This window comes from Falco cherrug, chromosome 1 (assembly GCF_023634085.1).
Source record: "Falco cherrug isolate bFalChe1 chromosome 1, bFalChe1.pri, whole genome shotgun sequence".
NCBI classification, from domain to species: Eukaryota; Metazoa; Chordata; class Aves; order Falconiformes; family Falconidae; genus Falco; species Falco cherrug.
In genome coordinates, this window is record NC_073697.1 from 38081617 (window position 1) to 38103704 (window position 22088).

The 22088-nt window shown below is 60.7% G+C and overlaps 1 protein-coding gene across 16 annotated transcripts; it reads left to right on the top strand.

The window, feature by feature from the left end:
- Nucleotides 1–680: 680 nt before the first annotated feature.
- LOC102050212 (protein O-GlcNAcase-like) lies at nucleotides 681–21934 on the top strand. 16 transcript variants are annotated; one of them, XR_008730260.1, is made up of 18 exons: nucleotides 685–3541; nucleotides 6590–10546; nucleotides 10794–10887; nucleotides 11382–11512; nucleotides 12287–12489; nucleotides 12849–12947; nucleotides 13256–13540; nucleotides 13843–13971; nucleotides 14502–16141; nucleotides 16213–16387; nucleotides 16699–16755; nucleotides 17713–17798; nucleotides 18035–18139; nucleotides 19884–19975; nucleotides 20378–20570; nucleotides 20655–20826; nucleotides 21175–21428; nucleotides 21542–21934. XR_008730260.1 is itself a non-coding variant. In XM_055699354.1 (18 exons), exons 2-18 carry the CDS (start codon nucleotides 10482–10484, stop codon nucleotides 21309–21311), a joined length of 3429 nt encoding a protein of 1142 aa, XP_055555329.1. In that variant the 5' UTR covers nucleotides 685–3541; nucleotides 6590–10481; the 3' UTR covers nucleotides 21312–21934. The 16 variants fall into 16 exon arrangements, 13 of the variants coding, with proteins under 13 accessions (XP_055555266.1, XP_055555329.1, XP_055555271.1 ...); XM_055699354.1 differs by having other exon boundaries at nucleotides 14502–15462; nucleotides 15697–16141; nucleotides 21175–21934; XR_008730268.1 differs by lacking the exon at nucleotides 21542–21934 and having other exon boundaries at nucleotides 682–3541; nucleotides 20430–20570; nucleotides 21175–21313.
- Nucleotides 21935–22088: the final 154 nt, after the last annotated feature.

A 22088-nucleotide genomic window follows, 5' to 3' on the forward strand; every position in this document is an offset into this window, starting at 1 on the left:
CCCGTGCGCGTGCATGCCCGTGCGCGCGCGCCGTGTGCGGCTGTGTGCGCGCATCTGCGGATGTGTGTGCGTGTCTGTGGGTGTGCGTGCGCGCCTGTGTGCGCACGTTGCGCGTGCGTCTGCACCTGTGGCTGTGTATGTGTGCGCGTGCCTCTGTGTGCACATACACGTGTGTCTGTGCATGCCCGTGGGTGCGGGCACACACCCACACATATGCACGTGCACGTGGGTGCGCGTTCGTGCACAGCTACCATGCACTGACCGCGTACACGTGGTGCCGCACACTGCCCCGCTGCGCTACCACCGCCCCGGGCACCCGGTGTGTGGCACCTCCCAGGGTCTGCCGAGGGACCCCCGGGGTCTCTGGCGGTTCCCTGTGGCTGTGCCCCACGCCCCCACAGCTGTGCCCCCCCCCCACGCCTCCGCAACCCCTTCCCCAGCACGGGGCCTTTCCCCGCTTCACACTTGCAACAGTGGCTGCTGGGTGAGGAGCCAGCGCTGGGGGCACGGCCGGTGACTGGAGCCCGCGTGGTGCCCCATGGGTGGGCACCCACTGCCCTTGCGCCACCTCAGCCTCTCCAGAAGGAGCAGATGCAGAAGAGGAAGGTGATGCAGGGTGTACCCCAGCACGGGCTGGCCCCAGCCCCAGGAGGCAGGCCAGCTTGCCGTGGGGTCACGGCTGTCCAGGTCCCCTCCCTGAGGGAGCCCCGTGCATGCCGCCCACAGCCAGGCGTCCCCGGGGGCTGCCTGCACCAGGCCACAGCTGCTCACCTTGGCTGGGGCCACCAGGGCTTTGGCCCTGGGGGCTCGCTCAGCTCTTACTCTGGATGAAAGAAGCACTCGGGGTGTGGGAGCGGGGAGCCTTCAGGGTGCACTTCAGGGAGAAGTTAAGGAATTCAGGGAGCTGGAGCTTAAGTCCGACATAACGCATTCAGAAAATCTGGCAGGGCATTAACGAAGTGACAGAGCACAGCGGGAACCATCCCAGCACCAGGGGACAGGGGGCTCGTAGTTCAGGTAACAGCCTGACACTCCAGAAGGGAGGGCATGAAGGTAGAAACTAGGTGGAAAAAAAAGGAGGAACAGAAAAAAGTAACAAAAAAACCCAGGGAAGCCAAAGTATGAGACAAATTGTAACTAGCAAGAAAGAGGAAGGGTCGCAAGGAAACCTTGACAAAGCGGGGCGTCATTAGGAGGGTGCTGAGCCGCCTAGGTGGCCTGCTGTCCTGCTGGGGCTGGGAGGGATGGCAGAGTGCTGCAGGGCTCAGGGCTCAGCCGCTGCTTCCCCTCAGCCTGCGCAGGGAGGTGGCTGCAATGGCATGGTTAGCACCCCTGACATGAGTGACCACTAGGTGTGTGTCACATGACGTATGGGAAAACATGATCAGGTGGGTCGGACTGAAGATAGTGATACTGAGAACTGACAGAGGACAGATGAGGTTTCAGAGAACAGGAAAAAGGAGTGACGTGGTACCTGTCTTTGGTAGGAGGAAAAAAAAGGAAGTGAAGAATCAGGGGCACTTAGCTCAGCTTCAAAGCTGAGAAAGTAAAAGAAGCTTCAAGAGAAACATGGAACAAATAGCCAGGTGCTCCCAGAGACAACAGAGAGGGGGAGAACACAGCAACACCCGTGTGCGCACAGCCCTGCCTGCCTTCTCTGACTGTCAAGGACAGAGTCATGTCATCTGCGTCTCTCCACCTCTAACCATGCTGTGTCCCCAGGCACCGCGGCCATGCCAGGGCACTGGGCTGCTCCCTGCGCTGCCCCTGCCATGGCCGGCAGCTACCGGCTGCCCCAACGGCCTTCCCCAGGGCCGGGCTTGTACTCGGCATTCTCCAGCAGTGCAGCTTGGCAGGGGCTGGTGCAGGCTGTGAGGCAAAGAGCAAGCCCAAGCGTGGCCTGTGTCCAGCGAGCCACCGCCGCTGCTCACTGCATGTGAATAAGCCAACCCTGCAGTGCCAAGCTGACTTTCACCCAGCATCATTGTCTGTCCTGCACTCAGCGCACGGTTTTTATCACTGTGTGTGTCTGTTAGGTGGGGGGTTTTTATGAGTCTGGTTTTATTGCTGTGTATGAGTCTGGTTATGAGAGCCCTGTTACAGGGCTGAGGCTTTAAGTACTCCCAGCTCTCCTTGCTCTACGCCATGCAGCCGAGCTCTGCACAGACCTCGCTAGCCCACAGCGCACTCTGATGGCCTCTTCCCTGCCAGGTTACCGCTGAGCGGTTGCTCTTGGGCTCCTTGCAACTTTGATGGCCCAAGCACTATATTAACCTGCAAAGGGAAGAAGGAGATGCTGCAGATCTTGGTTTTCTAGGCCTCCGATGCCCACTTCTCCTGGGCAAGCCCCCATCTGTGACACAGGTGAAAGGGCTGCAGGGGGTCACAGCTGCTGTGAGGGCGCTTGGGAGAGCCTCGCCACGGGAGGAGCTAAACAGGAAAAGTGGTCAGAAAAAGAGCAGAACAATTCAGTGCCGCCGAACACATGGTCCTACATGTAGGCAGGTACCGGTGACTGTGCAGCTGCAGGACAGGGAACTAATGACGTGGCGGCACTTCTGCAAACCAGAACCTGTGGGATGGGGAGGGTCACGAGTCACACATGTGTCAACAGCTCAGAGCAGTGTGACAAAAGGCAAAGAGCTGCCTGACACATGCACGGAGGTGAGCTGCGTGGAGGCACATGAAACAGTCCCAATCTCTTGGACCTGATGAGGCAGTGGGGCATCACACCGGGGCCTGGCACGTGGGTCTCGGCAGGGAACATGTGGGGGCCCGGCCGCCGGGACCAGCTCCGGGGCCTGGTGCTGTCGGGTCCCAGGAAGCTGCAACGCTGGGAGGAATGGCTGCCCCAGCCTAACGGGGACACCACCCGCAGCCGGGGATGCCGGGGACGCGGTGCGGAGGTCCCGGTGCCAGTGATGGCGGCGGCTGCAGCGCCAGCAGCGCCCGGGACGCCGGGCGGGCGGGGCGCCACCGGGCTGCGGGGCGGGGGCTCCGGCCCGGTGGGGCCGCCGAGGGGCTGCTGTGGGCGGCCCCGGGCCGTGGCCCGGCTGCAGCAGAAGGGCTCGGGCATCCCCTCTCGGGGCCGTCTCCGGGGAGGGCTGAAGCGGCCGGCCCACCACCGGGCGTGCATGCCCGGAGGCTGCCCGGGGGCCCCCCCGCCCCGCGCCCTGGCCCCGCCGCGGCCCCACCCGCCGGGGCCGCCCCCTGCGCTGCGGCAGGCGCATCTCTGCGGGGGAGGGCAGGCGGTGGAGCCGTCCCTCCGCGCACCTCTCCATCCCTCCGCGCGTCTCCGTCCCTCCGCACATCCCTCTGTTCCCCCTTGCATCCCTGCATCTCTCCGCGCAATCCTCCGCGCAACCCTCCATCCCTCCGCGCATCCCTCCGTCTCTCCTTGCATCCCTCCGTCCCTCCCCCGCGCATCCCTCCACGGCTCCGCGCACCCCCCGCGCACCCCTCCGCCCGTCCCAGCACCGGCAGGGCCGCTCCTGCGCGGGTATGGCGGGGCGGCCGCGCTTCCTCTGCGGCGTGGTGGAAGGTAGGTCCCTCCGGGGCCGCGGCTGGGGCAGGAGCCGGTGCCCTGCCCGGGCATTGCAGGGGCTCGGCCGGTCCACCCATAGCAAGCAGGGTCTGGGAAGGGCTGCCCGGGACCCCGGGTATTGGGGAGGCAGGGAGCCGGGCCCCTGCACAGCACCCTATCTCTACCCAGGGGTAGGGGGCCAGCACCCCCCACTGACCCTCCCCATCGTCCCCAGAGGACTGCTGCACCCTGCAACCACCCCAGCACCCCGCAGTAGGGCGTGGGTACCAGCTGCTCTGCCTCCAGCGCTCTGCAGCGCTTTTCTCACTTCGCTGGGCATGCGGGCAGCATCCCACCGTGTGCCCCTCCTGCTTGCCTGCCCACAGTGCCATGCTGCCTGGGATGTGCTCAGAGCTGGCCCTGGCTGGGAAGCGCCTGGTCTCTCACGGTAGCTCCGTGTGGCTCAGCCCTGTCCTTCCGCTCCTCTGCCCCAGCCCTGTTTCTGCAGCAGGGCACCTCTGGAGCTGGGCCAGGCCTGGCACCTACTATGCAAAAACGTTTCCACTATTCCTGGCAGCACAGTACCCTGCCGAAGCCCACTGCCTTGCCTGGGAGGAAGCAAAAGCACAATGCGAATAAACACTAAATAAGTGGAAAGCACAGGGATGGAGAAGTTAATAGTAAAAAGAAATGTGAGTCAGATGAGAATCATCGATACAGAAAGGCTGACCTGGGAAAGAGGACACAGATGCTGCCAGCAGAGCTGCTCCAGGAGGAGGAGGAGGTCCTTGCAGAGTGAGGAAGGAAAGGCACCCCTCACCCTGGTAACTCAGGCCCTGGCAGGGAACACAGGCGGGTGCCGCAGTGGGCAGGCTGCTGGGCAGGGTACATCTGTGGCAGGGCCACAGCAGCCTGGGAGCGGTGGGTCCTGCACAGAGCCCCCTGCTCCCTCCTGACATTGCTAGCAGCAGCCAGAAAGCATGGATGGACTGACACCTCTGGGTGACCTGCACCCAGGGCAGGAGAGGGGCTTTGGAACCGCTGGGGCCTATGGACTTTGCTTCCCAATGTGTTCATCAGGACTTCACTAATGGTTGTGAAGAAATAGCTGAGGGTCATCTTAGATGGTCTAGAGTCTGGCAAGTAATGGTGTTGACGGGCTACTGATGCAGTGATATGGGCCACAGGAGAGCTGAGGTGCAAACGGACAGCATCACTCACCAGTGCTCACCTGCCTTCAAAAAGGCAAAGCACCAACATCGCTCCTTTGGAGGTGCAGGCACAGGTACAAACAGATGTTGCTGGTGCAGTCTAAGCCACTTTACTGTGCAGAATACACTAGGATGGCATTTTCAACAGAGCTGCCGCTGGCAGGGCATGTGTAGGGGGGTAGTGTCACGCTTGCAAGGCACTGTCAGTTTGCAGCAAAGCGTGAGTGAGGCACTGGCAGGTGGGTGCTGTACAGGGGCTCCTGGGACCTCACTGTGAGCTGAACAGGAGTTCCTATGGATTGGGAAATGGAAAATTTGTTTATCATGAAATTATCTTCTTTGGGTGAAATGTCTGCTGGGGTCCTTGACTGGCTACAAATTTGGCCCCATGCACTGTGGGGGATGGCTAGTAAGGTGAATATATGTATTTTCTAAGTAGATGGAATAACCGTGTAGATGTTTGAGCAGGCAGAAGATCTATCTGCAAAGAGGCTAATGTTCAGCGTGTGCTGTGGCACAAACTACCCACAGCATTGTCCAAGGTCAGTGTGGAGAGCTGCAGGGTCGGCACTGCAACGGGAGCAGGGTGTCAAACCCCCCTCCCTGGCGGAGGAGCTCCAGTGCACTCAGGTGCTTTGGGGAGATGCAGGCGCTTTTCTGGGCAATGCTGGCCTCGTGCCAGATGCTGAGAGCTGGTCCATTCTCCCAGACTCAGAGAGTCATTGCCATCTGCCCTTCTGCACCACCCAGCTCAGTGAATGTATTTGCTTCCCTGAATATCTGCAGTGCACAGGGCAGACCGTCAGCTGCTGCGGTGCTGTGGCCTCAAGCTTCTGTCAGACTGCTGGTGCCCAGCAGCTACCTAAAGCCTGCAAGTGGCAAGTGGCAGAAGCGGAAATGTTAAGAAACACTTGGGAATCTGCTGACTTCAGATCTGTATTTCCTGTATTTGGTTTTGTTGATGTGAACTTTCTGGGAGGGCAATGTCCTTGTGGCCAGCCTTGGTGCTCATTGATGAGTGTCTTTATTAGCAGACAACTGCTAAGGCTGCTAGCTGGCATGCTTCCCCTCTCTGGATGTTTCCTTTGCAACCTTGTGGGGATGGTGTTTTCCAGTAGGGGACGGACAGGGTGTCTGTGAAACGTCTCGTGGAGTCACGGTCCCAGCAGTTGTGGTTGGTTGTATGTTCCTGATCTGAACAGCTTGCCATGGGACAGGGATGCTGCCTCAAAGTCCTGCCCTGCTGCAATGCAGGTATGAGTTTGCAAGGTGCAGGGCAGAGCTGTGTCAGTGCAACTTTGGTGCAGTTTGAGTTGTGCAGTGGTTAAAGGCACAGAGAGCAGCTTTTATAGCCCATACAGGAGCGATGATGCTCTGCTTGACACAGCCTGACACTATGCAGACCCAGAGAGGTGCAGAGAGATGTAGAGCTGGTCTCTGGAAAGAAGAAAATCCCCAGGCAGAAAACTCTAGAATGGATGTACAATAGCTCTGTGCTTCAGTGCACTCCAAAATCATACTAGAGTGCCTTATAACCTGGCCAGCCCTCAGCCGTCTCCTCTAGGCTTTTACCATGCAAATTCCTCCTCCCAGGTTAAGTGCTACCTTGTGCAATTCTTCCCAGCTGCCTCTTTCTGGGAAGGATGGAGGCACAGACGTGATACCCACTTGCTTGCATACTGGTGCCCAGTAAGGTCACAGCGGGATAATAGATGTGTGAAGTACCCAGAGGTGAACAACTGGTGGATCTCTGGGTTTAAGAGCAGCCACTTAGGGATAGTACAGAGAGAGACTGTTTTAAGTTAGTGACTGACAACTGCATTTTGGATTTTTTTTTTTCTTTCCTCTTTTACAGGTTTCTATGGGAGACCATGGTCTATGGAACAGAGGAAACTTCTCTTTCAATGGCGAGTACCCTGAATTTTCCCATGCTGGAGGGAGGCTCCTGGGGCTGGCCTGCCTTTGGGATACCAGGGCGATGACAGGGAAGGGGGCTTATGCTTCTCCCAGGCTGCTCCTGCGGTGCCCCCGCTCTGTCCCAGCACTCTTGCACCCCGGATTCAGTCTGGGGAGGGACTACCCCGCACCCCGGCTGCAGAATGGAGGGACAGATGCGGGATGTGCTGCCCTGTGCCGGCAGATGGTGCTGGAACTCTACCACAGCCCAGCTGCAGCCAGATGTGCTTGGCTGGGGGGCCAAGCCAGGGCTGGGCACCCCAAGGGAATGAGGTCTGGGGATGGGGCCCGCCGGGCGCTGGGTGGGCACCAGCCCCTGCATGCTGACACCGTAGAGCTGGCAGTGAGACAGGGTCGGACCCTGCTGCCCTCGCCACAAGCGGGGTGATGGCAGCCAGGAAGAGTTTGGAAAGAAGCGTGGGGGCTATGTGAGCATGAAAATGCTGCCTCTGGAGGAACCAGAAAAGGTGCTCTGCCCTGACTGCAGTGTGGCATGGGCAGGATGGGGTGTCGGGGAGCAGGCGGTGGGGCTGCAGCTGGAAATGGGAAGTCAGATCCACGTGGGAGAGAGCATGGCGGTGTTTGGTTGGCTGGAAGCCTACCTCAGGTGCTGACCCGGCAGGATGGGTGCCCATTGCCTCAGCCTTGAACCATGTATGCCTGAGCTTTGCCATGGCACCAGCCTCTCTGGGTGTGGTGCCACAGGACAGCATGTTGTGTGCTCGCTGCTGCCAGCAGCAAGTGGCCAGCTGGCCCTGCCTGGGGCCACCTTGCCCACTGACCTGTGCTGCCAGCGAGGGCACCAAGTGTGTGCTCCCAGCTGGCCTGGCCTCACCGGAGCTGAGCTTATCATTGTGGAAACACAGCAAACTCACATCAAGCCACCGCGGGCACAGGTGACCACTTTATCCCAAGGCTGCCATCCCTGCGTGGTGTGGAGGCAGCCCTTGTGTCCCTGTGAGTCCCCATTTATTTCTGTGGGTCACCTTGTGTCCCTGTGACAGAAGGATGTGGGCAAGATCTGCTGTTGGCTGGTTGTGAGAATCACCCTGGGATGGGAGTGACCTGTGCAGGAGAGAAGCGTGCTTCTGGCAGCTGGCACCTGTGCCAGCAGTGGGATAAGCTGTGCTGGGAGGACCCAGCACCAACGCAATGGGGCCCTACGGGCATGGGCAGCACGATGGTCACAGCCACCAGCCTGGGCGGCACACTGACCAGTGCGGGTACTGCCCTGGTGGTGGCACAGGCAGCACGCTGGGGGTGGTGTGGAGGGTGTGCTGGTGACAGCATGGGCAGTACACCGGTGATGGCTGGGCAGTGGGCCAGGGCTGTGCGCTGGTGACGGTGCTGGTGGTGGCACTGGCAGCCGCGTACTGTGTGGGAAATGTGTCAGTCACACTGTGAGAGTGACAGTGTGGGCAGTCACAAGTGCAGGTAAGGACCACAGTGCAGGGATCAGAGATGCAGATGCGGAAAAATGTAACCCAGAAAATTTTGGGAAAACATGCAAGAAGGAAAACAAGATATGATGTTTCAAAGTATGTTAGGAATAAGAATATTAGGAACGATGGCCTCGTCTGGTACTGGACAGGGATGTACGTTCACATGTTTGCACATGTGAGTGCTATGTTCATCACTGGTTTTCCTCTCTGGAAAAAAACAGGATGAGGCACTTGTATCATGTGGTACAAGAAGTGCTTCCCAGCCTGTTTGTCGTGGGAAAATGGAAATTATCATCTACTAAGGAGGATAAATAAAAATAAATGAATATATCAGATGGCTTTCATACAGGAGTGCCAGAAGAGCTGCCTAGGGAGGTGTCTGCCCCGTCCTGATAATTTCCAGTGAGTCTTGGACTGTTGGGGAGATTCTGGAAGGAATTTGTGGTTTTTGAGGCCAGAAAGGGACATATGACGGTTCAGCCTGACCTGAAGCAGGCTGGCCCTGATCCCTCTCAGACCTGCTTCCCTTCAGCTCCAACAGCACCGGTAGAGCTGAAGACCTTTCTTCCCTCATCATGCCCGAATGTGTGTCCCTGTGAGCCATGCCTGGACCTTGCTGTGTCCCTGACTGCCGCTTGAGGCTTTTCTCTCCTCTGGAGCACTGGCAGGCTGGTGCTTTGCCTTGGGGAGATGAGCAGACTGGGCTCCAAGACTGTTTATTGGAGGCTTTCCACCTGTGTCTGTGTGTGGCTCCTCGACAGACTCTAGTTTATCAGCATCCTTCCCACACCATGGCCACCACTCTGACAGCATCTGCAGCCAGCGCAGAGGTCACCAAATGTCTGCAGCCCTGCCTGACTCCGCAGTGATTCATCTGAGGCTCCCTCCTATACTGAGTTACCAGTGGCATTGCAGAGCACACTCATATTCAACTAATTGTTCATCACTAAGTTGTTGCTTCAGGCATCGTATTCTGTATTCTTTTACCTAGACACGACTTTATGCTTGGCTGTATTAAGAAGTATGCCGCTTGCTGAAGCCCGATTTAACAGCCATTTCAGATCACTCTGAGTGCTGTATTTACTCCTTTATTCTCCACTTCCTCGGCCTTTGCCACCTGCACACCACACAGGCACAGCATCCTGCCATGGGGTCACGCTTGCCCAGCTCTGCTTCAGCACTCCCTGTTTTTCAGCACTCAGGGGCTCTCCACCTGTAGGGCTTGCCAAAAAGCCTTGCAGTCCCAAGGAGTTCCTCCGGCAGGGCTTTTAGTGTCTGTGGGTCAATGTTAGCATCACCCTGTTAGGTAACGGCGTGCTCGGGTTTGGGGGTGCAAGAGTTGGGCAGGTGGTGCAGGGTACGTCTGGCTGTACTGTGAGGGAAGGGAGAGCAGGGCAGGCAAGGGACAGCCCAGGGCTTGCGAGGCTGCAGCCTCCATACCCAGAGCCAGGCTGGGGCCGCAGCGCTGTGTCCCGTGCTGGTGTCTCCTTGCAGAGGAGATGGAAAAATGCAAGAGTGCGGAAGAGCCCCAGTGAGACGTGGTAGCTGCAAAAACTGTTGTAGAGCAATGGCTTTGGAGGTGTTGACTTTTTGAGTGATCAAGGCATGATCCGGGAATGGTGCAGTGGCTGTATAGGGACCGTTGGTGGGGTCAGGCCAGCCTGAAGGCAGGACATGGGCTTTACAAGGGGACGATGCAAGGGGGTCTGCAGCGGTGAGGGCTCCCTGGGTGTGCCAGAGAGGTATCCCAGTCTGCGTACCCCAGGCTAGGGTGTGCCTGGCAGGCGAATCCTACTCCTGGACACTCAGCTTGAAGGAGTGGTGAGGTGCCAGCTCTCCAGGGTGTCTCCATTGGTCCTGCTCCACAGAGACCCCTCTCGTGCAGACGGCCATCTATCTCATACACACCTGCTTCATCTGGAGTCACTCATCACAACAGGCAAACTTACAGCTTGTGTGTTTGGGCTACAAGCAAGTTTGGTTCTTGATTACACAATTAGAAGCACTGCTGAAGAGAAAGGGAAAAGAAACCCACCCCAGCCATGCTTCCACCGGTCTCACTGCAAGCCCTGAAAGCATCGTTGCAAAGCTGCTCCTCCATCTCCTTGGCTGTTTTGTTCTCAGTTTCCCCCAGGGATCCTCCTTCCTCCCCTGGAGCCTGCTGGCCACTCGACCCTCCTTTCCTTGCTCAGGACATTGAGCTTTTCATCACCACAGGACTTTGTCAGGTGGTTAAAGCAGGCTGTTTGGGCTAAGCTGGTCCCTCCCACCTGCTTTTTCTGCAGCAAGGGTACTAACCCATCTCCCAGGAGGCAACGTCCTGCTGGTCTCTGAGTCTATCTCATCCAGATGCACTGTCTTTCTAGAGGTCCCTACACACCACAAATGGTTGGGCTCAGCACTGGGAGCACTGGGTGAGATTTATGTCTCTGTGTGGCCGTTGAAAGTAGGCAGGGCAGGGCTGCCCGTGCAGGGGAAGAGCTGCAGCTCTGCAGTCTGGGGGGTCTGTGCAAGTGAAGGCTGGAAGCCTGCAGGACATGGTGCAGCTCCAGGGACGGAGAGGGTGCCATGTACCAGGAAGCTCTCGGTGTTGCGGGCTGGCACACGCCCAGGTACCTCTTTGCAAAGAGCCTTGGGTGACCCCTTGTCCTTGCTGCGCAGGCTGAAACACTGGGGGCTGAACTGCTACATGTACGCGCCCAAGGATGAGCTGAAGCACCGGCTGCTCTGGCGAGAGCCCTACACAGAGCATGAGGCAGGTAGTGGCTCTGCTGGGCCCCAGCATGGGTGGGATGCAGGCGTCCCGGGTCCTCGAGGGTGAAGCATGGTCTGCATCTCAGCCAGGATCAGGCTGGCTGTTACCACTCTTCCTGCCGGGAACCTGACCATTGCAGGGACTCCGCTGGCCCTGCCAAGTGCAAGAAGACCCCCAGACCCTGCCCATCACACAGAGTTGCCTAGAACCCCACCCAGCACAGGGAGCTCCCCAAGTGGGCCTCTGGCAATATACTCAAATACACCAGGGCCTGCAGGCCCTTGTGGAAAGTCCTCTGTGTCCCGAGGAATGGGAAATGGTCTCCCCTGGGCTTCTCCCCTTCAGATGCTCTCTCCTGCCTCCTGACACCCTCAGCTCCTTCCTTTCGGGCCACTGCGGTTCCCTCTCCCTCCATCCCTTGCGTCCTCCATCCCTCGGCTCCCTCCATCTCTTGCCTCCCAGCGCTCACAGCATCCCCTCTGCCTTGTCCCCAGCCTGCATGCAGTCTCTCATCGAAGCTGCCCAAGAGCAGGGTGTGGAGTTTGTTTTTGCCATTTCTGCGGGCCAGGACATGGTGTTTTCAAGTGCCGGGGATCGGCTCCTGCTGCAGCAAAAACTCAGGCAGGTACCGTGGGCCGTTCCTTCATCCCACTGCTCCCAGGCGAGGGGTGTGTGTGCTGGTGTGTGAGCCCTGTGCCCACCCCAAAGGCTGGTGTGGGGCTGTAAGCCCCTCCCGCCGCCGCACATCATGGAGCAGCTCTGGGGGGTGCCCGGTGGCAGATGTGCTGTCTCTGTCGTTGTGACAGGGAGCCAAGGGCTCTGTGGGTGCCTGACTGCCAGCGGGAGAGGGACTGTCTAAGCCCCAGAGCTTGCCGGGCAGCACCACTGGCTGGTGCAGGCTGGCGCTGAGCCCCCCGTTGGGCAGCTGCCCCACACTGCACCATGCCGGCCACCTCTTGAGCCGCCCCTGGGACCCCCGGTGCTGGGACCCCCCTGCCCGGGCCTGCGGTGAGGCTGCCCCCGACATGGCTGCCCCGCTCCCAGCGCGGGCTCCCGGTGTGGCAGGGTGGTGCGGGGGCGGCCAGTGGGGCTGCCTGGCAGCAGCGCGGTGGGAGCGGGCCCTGGCCCACCGCAGGGCGGGCTCCGGTTTGGAAGGGCTCCCAGCTGCCAGCGAACACGGCTGTGCCTGGGGCTTGGGGTGAGGTGGGCCGTGGCCGTGGGGCTGGCACACGCCTGCAGAGGGGCTGAGCCTGGTGTGCGGCATCGACTGGACTGGCGTGGGGGACACGGCAAGGGCCGCTCTGCCTGCCCGTGTGCCCCGGAGCTCTGCTGTCCTTGCAGGGCGCGGGTGGCAGGGGCTCGTCTGGGGCTCGCTGCCTCCTTTCTCTCTGCTGCCCAGGAGTCCTAGCAGCCAGTGTCCGTGCCTGCAGGTGGCCGCCCTGGGGTGCCACTCCTTTGCGCTGCTCTTTGATGACATCGACCCCTGCATGTGCCAAGCTGACAGAGACGTCTTCCCTTCCCTGGCACAGGCTCAGGCCTCTGTGGCCAATGAGGTGTACCAGGAGCTGGGCCAGCCCTCCATCTTCCTCTTCTGTCCTACAGGTACTGCCTGCAGCTGTGCGGCCCCAGCCACCCTGCCCCGGGGAGCATGGTGCTTGGTCAGCCGTGGCACCCCACAGCAGACCAGGGTGCCCTTTGGCTGGCTGCACCCAGCACCTGTGTCTGCTGGAAGCTGGCTGCCCTGACAGCCTTTGCAGCTCCCCCCAGCCCCCCAATGCCCCTGCGGGAGCCCCGGAGAACTCAGGACTAGGATGGGACCAGGCTGCAGACTGGTGTCAGCAGCTGTGCTTGCTGTATTCCCTGCACCGCCTATCTCCGCAGCCCCTATCCAATGATCCCAGGCAGCCTCTCCTCGCCTTGTCTTTCTGCCCCTCAGGGGATGCTCTGTGCTCTCTTCCCAGAGTACTGCAGCTCTCTGTGCTCTCCCAGCCCCAGCCAGTCCTGCTACTTGCTGACCATCGGCCAGGAGCTGCTCCCAGGGATTGGCGTCATCTGGACAGGTGAGCGTGTGGCCCTTTGAGGCTTCTCAGCCGGAGCCAGTGTCTGCCAGCGCTGCAGCTGCGGGCTCGGTCCCAGGAGTGGTGCCAGCAAGTGGCCCCATCCCGGCACCCCTCAGCACCCGGTGCAAAGCCCCGGCTGGGCCAGCCAGGGCTTGGCTGTGGGTCTGCTCTCCTGGCTGGGGCGGGTGGGATGGGGTCACTTGCCCCTTCGTCTCTGTGCTTGGCACCCAGATGTGCATGTGTCCCTGCTGTGCATGTGCATGATGGGCTGTGCTGCCTGTCCACACATCCATGCCGTGATGCTCCAGGCCCAAAGGTGGTGTCACAGGAACTCTCGGCCTCGCTGCTGAAGGAGGTGGAGGGTGTTCTGCATCGCCGACCTGTCATCTGGGACAACTTGTACGCCAACGACTATGACTGCAGGCGTGTCTTCCTGGGCCCATACACGGGACGTGCCCCCGGCCTCATGCCCAGGCTCCACGGACTGCTCCTTAACCCCAACTGCGAGCTCCAGGCCAACTTCATCCCCATGCACACACTGGGCAGCTGGTTTCGGAGTGAGCTGGGGAGCTGTGCCCGCTCTGATCACACAGGTACCCGGACCTAGTACCCCAGCAGCTCCATGCGTGGGGCCTCAGTGCCGGCCACGAGCCCATGCACCCAGGGCAGGGCTGCCCCTTGCTGCCGGGCTGCCATGGCCCTGCTGCTTTCCTGCATGGCAGCCTGGGAGAGGTGTCTCACCTGGCTGGGCACTACCCAACGTCCCAGGGGTGGGATCCATCCCGGGGACATCTCCTTGGTGGGGGCAGGGAGCTGCCCACCCTCAGTATGGCATGGGATAGCTCCATCAAGCAAAAAGTGGGGCTGTCCAGGCTGATGAGCTCCAGTTCCTCAGGGACGGAGGCTGCGGCAGCCCTGGGGGACAGCCAAGGCCCGCAGGAAGGGAGCTACAGCCCCCAGGAGGCCTTGGAGCTGGCACTGCATGACTGGGTGGTGGAGATAAACCGGCAGGCGTTGGAGCCAGGTAGGTGATGAACTCACCCCATGAGCATCCCTTACCCCCTCTGGAGCACTGGACCAGCTCTGCTGGGAGTTCAGTGGCATGAGGGAGCCGCATGCCCTGCCCGTTTAGGTGGAGTGCTCTGGCTGGTGTGGCAGCAGAGTCTGCGTGTGCCATGGTGGGCAGGCGTGGGTGTCCATTGTGCTGTGCTACCCCGTGGGTGCTCCTACCCCAGCCACATCCCCAGTGGGGTCTCGTCAATGGGCAGTGTGGGAGCCTGGGCCATGATACGGCTCTGAAGAGGGGGTTCAGCCAGGTGCAAGCTTGGTGTTTGGCAGTGTTTGCCTCTGCAAAGGCTCTGGCCTCACCAGCCACAGAAGCATGAACTCCAGAGTGCAGAGCGATCCAAAGGCCATGGTCCTGGCAGCTCTCTGCTCCCTGCCTGCTCAGAGATGGAGCCTCCTGGCACAGCCACTCCCTGGGCTATCCTGCCCCACAGGCAGCAGTTTCCATGCAGGTGCCAGAGGGGCTGCACCTTTGCTCCTTTCTGCCAGGAGGAAGGAGCCCAGGACACCCCAGCATCAGACTCAAGGGAGGAGTAAGGCTGCAGTCTGGCACAGCGGGAGGACTGGGAGCCACACCTGACCCCCAGCCCCATGACACTGTTCCCAGTGGGGAACAGCCCTGCAGCATGGCACCAGGGCAGAGAAGGAGGAAGGTGACCTCAGAGCCTGAGAATGGCACTGGGAGCAGGACCTTCGCTAGCAGTTGGCAAAGCCCCACAGGGGATGGGGACCAGCTCGCCACAGGGAGCAGAGCGAGCTGTGAGCCCTCCTCTGCTCTGCCCAGCATGGCCGGCAGTGTCCAGTGCACAGGAACCCCGGTGGCTACCAAGACCCTCCACAGCCCAGGCCCCACCATGTGCTGCAGCAATGGGGCTAACACCAGCCAGAACCTTCTCATACCCACCAGTGATGCCAGGACAGGGGGTGGCAGCCCCCCTGAGCCCCACAGCAGTATCCAGCCTACGGCCAGCAGGGCTGACACGCCCCAGACATGGCCAGGGCCTGGGGCTTGCACCAGCCCTGGCTCTCAAGCACTCCTCATTGATGGGGCTCGCGCCAGCCCTGGCCCCATGGCCCCATTGACCCCAGAGGAGGCTGGATCCATCCCCATGGCACCGCTCACCCCCAAGGAGGCCAGCTCCAGCCCTACAGCACCACTGACCCCAGAGGGGGCTGGGTCTGGCCCCATGGTACTGTTGACCCCAGAGGAGGCTGAATCTGGCCCCATGGTACCGCTGACCCCCAAGGAGGCCAGGTCCAGCCCCACAGCACCGCCAGCTGCAGAGGAAGCCAGGTCCATCCCCATGGCACTGCTGACCCCCAAGGAGGCCAGGTCCAGCCCTACAGCACCACTGGCCCCAGAGGGGGCTGGGGCTGGCCCCATGGTACTGCTGACCCCAGAGGAGGCTGGATCTGGCCCCATGGTACCGCTGACCCCCAAGGAGGCCAGGTCCAGCACCACAGCACCACTGACCCCAGAGGAGGCTGGGTCTGGGCCCATGGTACCGCTGACCCCCAAGGAGGCCAGGTCCAGCACCACAGCACCAGTGACCCCAGAGGAGGCTGGGTCTGGGCCCATGGTACCGCTGACCCCCAAGGAGGCCAGGTCCAGCACCACAGCACCAGTGACCCCAGAGGAGGCTGGGTCTGGGCCCATGGTACCACTGACCCCCAAGGAGGCCAGGTCCAGCCCCATGGCACCGCTGACCCCCAAGGAGGCCAGGTCCAGCCCCACAGCACCACTGACCCCAGAGGAGGCTGGGTCTGGCCCCATGGTACTGCTGACCCCAGGGGAGACCAGGTCCATCCCTATGACACCACTGACCCTCAAGGAGGTCAGATCCAGCCCCGTGGCACCACTCACCCCAGAGGAGGCCAGGTCCATCCCTACGACACCGCTGACCCCCAAGGAGACCAGGTCCATCCCCATGGCACCGTTGACCCCAGAGGAGGCCAGGTCCAGCCCCACAGCACCGCTGACTCTGGAGGAGGTGCGGATGCTGGTGGAGCTCTTCTACCTGCCCTACCATCATGGGCTACTGGCGCAGCAACTCCTGGAGCACTTTCGGTGGCTCCGGGCAAACAGCTTCAGTGTGGGGGTCCCGTCCACGGCACCCGATGCCTGCGGGGTAAGGCTGGTCCAGGTGCTGCTGTGGGACGGTGCCTGTCATGGTTGCGCTGACACCCGGTCTGTCCACAGGGCACGCAGTGGCGTAACCGAGCCCAGTCCTTCCAGCAGCTCTGCGCTCAGACATGCCACCTGCACAGCCGCTTTGTCAGTAGCGCTGGACAGGCGCTGCTTTATGACCTCCACCCCTACCTCTGGGACATCCGCAACATGCTGCTGGCTACCAGTGCCTTCGTTCTGTGGCTGGGTATGTGGTTGATGCCAGCCCTGAGCCAGCCCCCTGGACTCTTAGTGTGTATTTGGACCCTGGCCAAATCCAGCCATGTTGAAGCACAGGGGCCCCTAGGCGCTGTGGCACACCCAGGGCACCTGAAGCTTGTTCTGTGGTGATCCACTGTTTCTACCCCCTAAAGATGTGAAGGTGCCTGGAACCCCCTCCCACGGTCTGGGTCCCCGTGTTGAGCTGGTGCCAGGGTGCCTCCCGGGAGTGCACCTCCCCTTGACACCCTCCTCACTGCTGACCCATGTCCCATGCTGACCACCTTGCCTCCTTTGCAGATGGCCATCTCCTCTGCGAGTCTGACCCCAAGGGCACCTGGGGAAGCTGCTTTGGCTGTAAGTACTGGTGCTGCCCTGGTGCACCCACCTCGGCAGGGGGTCCTGGCTGCTGCCCTCCATGACCTCCAGCCCTGCAGCAGAACCTAGCACTCACTATTGGGCTGCCCTTTCCTATGTTGTACCTGCCGAGCGGAGCGGGAATGGCCATGGGAAGGCTGGCACCCCTGAGTGCCTTGATATACCGAGGCAGGATCGGGCACTGCTGCTGGGAACAGGGCAGTCATCAGAGCAGCTCTTCACCATCGCTCACAGTCTAGAAGGAGTGTCTGTTCTTATGACATGGTTCCTCAGCTCTTTTAATCCAAGGACCCCTTAGCTTTTCTGGTAAGAGGGATCCGTAGGCAACCGGGAGAGGTAATGTCCTGAGTGACAGAGGTGAGGTTGTATTTTGCGTGCCCGTGCACTGCTTTGGAAGCCCCTGTTCCTCTGGTTTAGGGTTCCCTGGTTGCTCTGGGGGCCTTGTGACCTCTTACAAACAAAGTATTACCAGATGACAGCCTGAGGGAGTCTCCAGGCTCAGTGTGGGACAGGGCTGTGTGCCTTGAACCACTTCTGCAGGGAAGCAGCCACATGCAGAGCAAGTTCCCACGGGCATGGCAGAGCTGGCTGGCTGGGCAGCAAAGCAGCATGCCGCTCTCTGTGCCAGGCTGCAGCTGCCCAGCTGTAGCCAGGAGCTGTGCCTTTAACTTACACCCTTCGTGGAGGCAAGACCATTCCTTTCCCCATTCCCCCGCTCCAAGCCCTGTTGCAGAGGGCATGCTGCTACCCCAATGCATGGAGCTGGCTGCCTGAGCCCAGGCGAGGTCCCGTGCCCCAGCTGCCCAGCTGCGGGGGCAAATCCTTGGATCCATGACCAGTGTGGGTCATGAAGTTGCTGTGTGATGGAGGCTGATCTCCCCTTGGCTCAGCAGGTTTTTGTTCACTTTGCATGTGTCTGTCTCCTGCTGCCTCCAGGGTGCCAGAGCATCGCTGCCCCGATCCTGCTGGGGGGGGACGCTGAGCCCTGGGTGCGTCGTGGGGGCCTCTTTGGAGAGCTGCAGGTGAGTGTACCCATATCTGGGGGGGCTGAAGGAGCTGCTGGGAAGCCAGGATCCCAGCTGCTCTTGGCCCTGCCATTGGATTGCTGCAAGCTTGGGAAGGCAGAGCTGCCCCGAGCCTCTGTGCTTTGGCTGTGGCTCCTAGGGTTTGGGGTGCCTCAGAGGGACTCTCCTGCTGCCTCCAGGGCAAGGTCTGGAGCCAGGACAACCTTCTCCCTGGTGGACTGTCTCTCTTCCAGGCACTGCTACCGGTGGGAAACAGCTGTGACCTCTTCTACCACCCGCCTCCACTCTTCCCAGCCAGCCAGCCGTACCTCCTGCGCCCACTGCTACCCTTGGACAAGGTGGGAGTCACGGCCCAAAGGGGTATCACACACCACTCAGGCCAGAGCTCACCTTTGCACGGCCCACGCCATACATGCCATAACAAGATACGTGCTGGTCTGCTGCTGCCCCAAGGGCTGAGCTTGCAGTGCAGGGCAGTGCAGGTGGGAAGGGACCTCCTGGGTCCAGCCAGCTCAGAGCAGGCTGGCCTGGGGCAGGTCACCCAGAGCTGTGTCCAGCAGGGTGCCAGCCCCCTGGGCTGGAGAGCGGGTACTGTGGCCAGCAGCCCCAGCAGGGACCATCACCCACCTCCCTGCAATGAATGCCCGGGCAGAGCAGGAGAGGGCAACCTGGCTCAGAAGTGAGCAGCAGGCACAGCCACAGGTAAACTGGCACAGGCTGAGGGTCACCAGGTTGTGAGGGCGATCTCTAGGGCACCCCCTGTGCTGATTTCCAGTGCTGGCTATGAGCAGGTGCCAGGAAAGATCCAGAACAGGACAAATCTGGATGGTGACCTCTTGCAGTTTTCACCAGTCTGCAGCTCGGGGCACCGCCTGAGCCTGTGGAGGTTCATCTCCAGATCAGCTCCTTCTTCACTCATCCAGTTTACAGGACAATTCCCCACTGGAGAGGCAGCAGCCTGTCAGCCGTGACCTGCTTGCTGCCAGGCCTTCAGCTCTGTTTGACATCCCAGCAGTTTGACAGGATGGGAAGGGAAAGGGAAAATTTTGGGGTGGGTGGATGCACAGGTTGAACTGCTGCCAAATCCAGCAGGGTCCTGGGTTCCACATGTACCACAGCCTGCTGAGCATGCCCTGCTCCCGCAGCCTGCTGCCTCCCCCAGCTAAAGGACATGCTAATGCTGCAGGTCCAGCCATGGCGGACACAACTGCACATGGCTGCTAAGCGCAGTACCGGGCAGCGCACAGCTGCAGCGCTTGTAAATGACAGAGGAGGAGTTGCAGGCATGTGAGAGCAGGTTATGATATCAGACTGCAGCTGCCAGCAATTCTCATTGCAAGAGCTTCTTTTCGATTGCCTGTTGTCAGATTTCATCTGATCAGGCTAAACTTTAACAAGTTGAATATCTGTGTCCTGTGAAACTTTGAGAGAAAAATCCAGCTAAGCGCTTCAGGCCATTCTGGGAACAGCACTCAGGAGCGTGCTGCCTTCCCTTGCCAGTCGGTGACTGGGGCAGCCTTGCCTTTGAGATGCAGTACGGTTACCAGGATGTTCTTTTCGCTGATCCTGTGAGCAGCAGCAAACTCAATCTGACCAAGATGGGAAATTCTGAGCTGTCCCACTTTGCACATACTCTGTGCAGACTTGACTTTCAGTGTTGGTTTTGCTGCCGCTCCAGTTGCTCTGAGCATGCTCCATCCCGGGGCGAGCAGCATTTCTCCGGCAGCCACGGTGCTGGAATGCCTGCCTGGAATGCCAGTTTCTCATTTTGTAGTTAGTGTTTCTGCGCTGTGATAATGAGCCGCAGAGGCCAGCAGAAGGTGGTGCATGGTGCATCACTTGCTGCAGATGTCAGTGCCCTTGGATGGCTGAGGGACATACCTTCATACCTTCTCCTGGATAGGGTGTGCCAGAGGCTGCAGCCCTGGTCATGGTCCCTTTCTGTGGCCAGTTTGGGCAGCCGCCGGTACACCGTGCTCTGGCCGGGACTACGGCAGGGATGGCAGGGATGGCAGGCGGCTGTGGGGCAGCAGGGGGGCAGGGCAGGCAGCACCAGGGCTGAAGTGGATTTGGCTCTTCCAGGGTGAGCTTTACCGAATGTGCCGGGAGAGTCTGGACTGTGACCCCAAAGTTGCGGAGATCCTCGCAGCCCACCCTGATCTCCTCGGTGACAGGTGAGATGTGGCCCCCTGGGGCTCCCTCTCACCAGGCATGTGCTGAGCCTGCCCGTGTGCCTGGTGATGCAGGGCCATAGTGTGAGGCAGTGGCCTCTCTCGCATCCCTGTGGGGACCAGCTCTTGCATGGCTGGCCTCGCCCTGCAGGGAGGGCAGTCCCTGCTGTAATGGCCAGCTGGGTCCTGACAGCTGCCGTGGGGATGGACCCGCTGTCCAGCCTGGCTGCACGGGGGCTGCGGTGGCTCCCCTTGGCAGAGGGCTTCTGCTGAGGGGGTTCTCAAAGGGATGGTTGGGTGGGCACAGGGCTGCTGTCCCGATGGGGCAGGACGGAGGAGGCTGGCTGGTCTGAGCTCCCCCTGGGGCAGGCTGGGCTCCAGCAGTGCTCCTGCTCTGGCTGGCAGGCTGCTGGGCAGCTTCCTGAGCCTGAGCCCCGAGTACACATTTGTGCTGGAGGATGAGGCTGGTCCATGCGGCTATGCAGCCGGCACGCTCTGCGCTGAAGGCTTCCTGCAACAGCGAGACAGCAGCTGGCTGCCAGCCATACGGCACAAGTACCCCCGAGACCTGGGCATGGGTGCCTCAGCTCTGGGACAGGTGAGGGGACAGCTGGGGCAGAGGGGAGTGGGTATGAGGCCAGGGGGTAGAGAGGGTTCCCTCACTTGTGCTTCTCTCCTGCAGGATACCCTGGAGGAAGCATTGCTCTTCTTCAATGCAGAGCCACCAGCTGTGCCCCTGCCTGTGCTGCAGCGCTTCCCCTCCCTGGTGCAGCTAGGCATGGCCCCCCGCGTGCTGGACGTGGGGGTCAGCTGCAGCCTGGCTATCTGCCTGCTGAGCGCACTCAGGGCCAACGGTGAGCATGACCTCCCTGTGCTGGGGGGGACTGAGGTCCCCTTGATCCCGCACAACCCCGTCCCAACTACTCCCTGTCTGCACCCCACCCCTCAGCACAGGGCTGGGGCAGCCCTCGCCAGGGCTCCCCATCGGCTCTCTGATGCAGTCTGGCCCCAGCTCCCAGGCGCTGTGCCCTCCCCTTGCACCAGGGGACAATGACCTGTGTCTTGGGGCATCACGCAGGCACCCAGTGCCAAAGGGCAGTGGAGAGGCTGACCCCCTTGTGGAGGGGGTCCCAGCCACTTGGCCCCCAGACCCAGTGCTGGGTTCCTGGTGCTGGGGGCCTGACCTCTTAACTCCCTTCCAGGGTCACGGGGAGTGTTTTGCCAGGTCAGTGACACTGACCGGCAGCAGCTGAGCTTCTACAGCAGGCTGGGCTTCGTCGCCCTGCCAGTGGCCTGGGGCAGTTCTCCTGGCACTCGGCTCCTGGGACGTCTCCTCTGAGCACGCTGCATTGGGTGCAAGCACAGGGAGACCAGTGCTACGGGACAGGCTGACCCCCCATCCCACGCAGCATCAGCCTGAGGGAGCCGGAGCAGAGGGGCACCTTGAGCAGGGCAGGTACATGTGATGGGGGAAATGGCCTGGGGGTGAGCAGGATGTCCCTGGGATGTGTGCAGGGGACTGGGCTGCGAGGGTGCTTGGGCAACAGAGAAGCATTTCTGCCATCTCAGGAGATTTGGGCATCAGGACCACCACCCCACTCCACCTCAGACTGTTCCTGCTTGCTGAGTACCCTCTGCCTTTGCTGGGGAGACAGCAACATTCCCCGGCATCTGCAGACCACCAGGCCTGGTGGGAGCCACATGGGCAGTATTTAGGGTGGTGGTCTCAGCCTATTAGTGCTAGGGGAGTGTCCCTGTCCTGCAGGCTGGGCTGTCCAGCTCACTCCATCCCCTTGTGGCCCTAGGCTGGGCAGCTGGTGCCAGGGCTGGCTCTTGGCACCAAGGAGCTGCTTGTCTCTACGGTCCAATCTGGTGTGGGATGCAGCGAGGCAGCCTCCATCACTGCTGCCCAAGGCAGGGGGAAGTGCTGTCCTTGGCAATAAAGCATTTGCTGGGCTCTCACCATGGTTCATCTCTTGGGGGAAAGCTCTGGGGTACCGACATGTCCATCTCACACCCTCATGCCCACCTTTCAGCCAGCCTGGTCTGTCTGCTGCACCCTGGCTGTCATTATAGCTGGCCCTGCGCAGCCTCAAACAAAGCACCCCCCCCATCT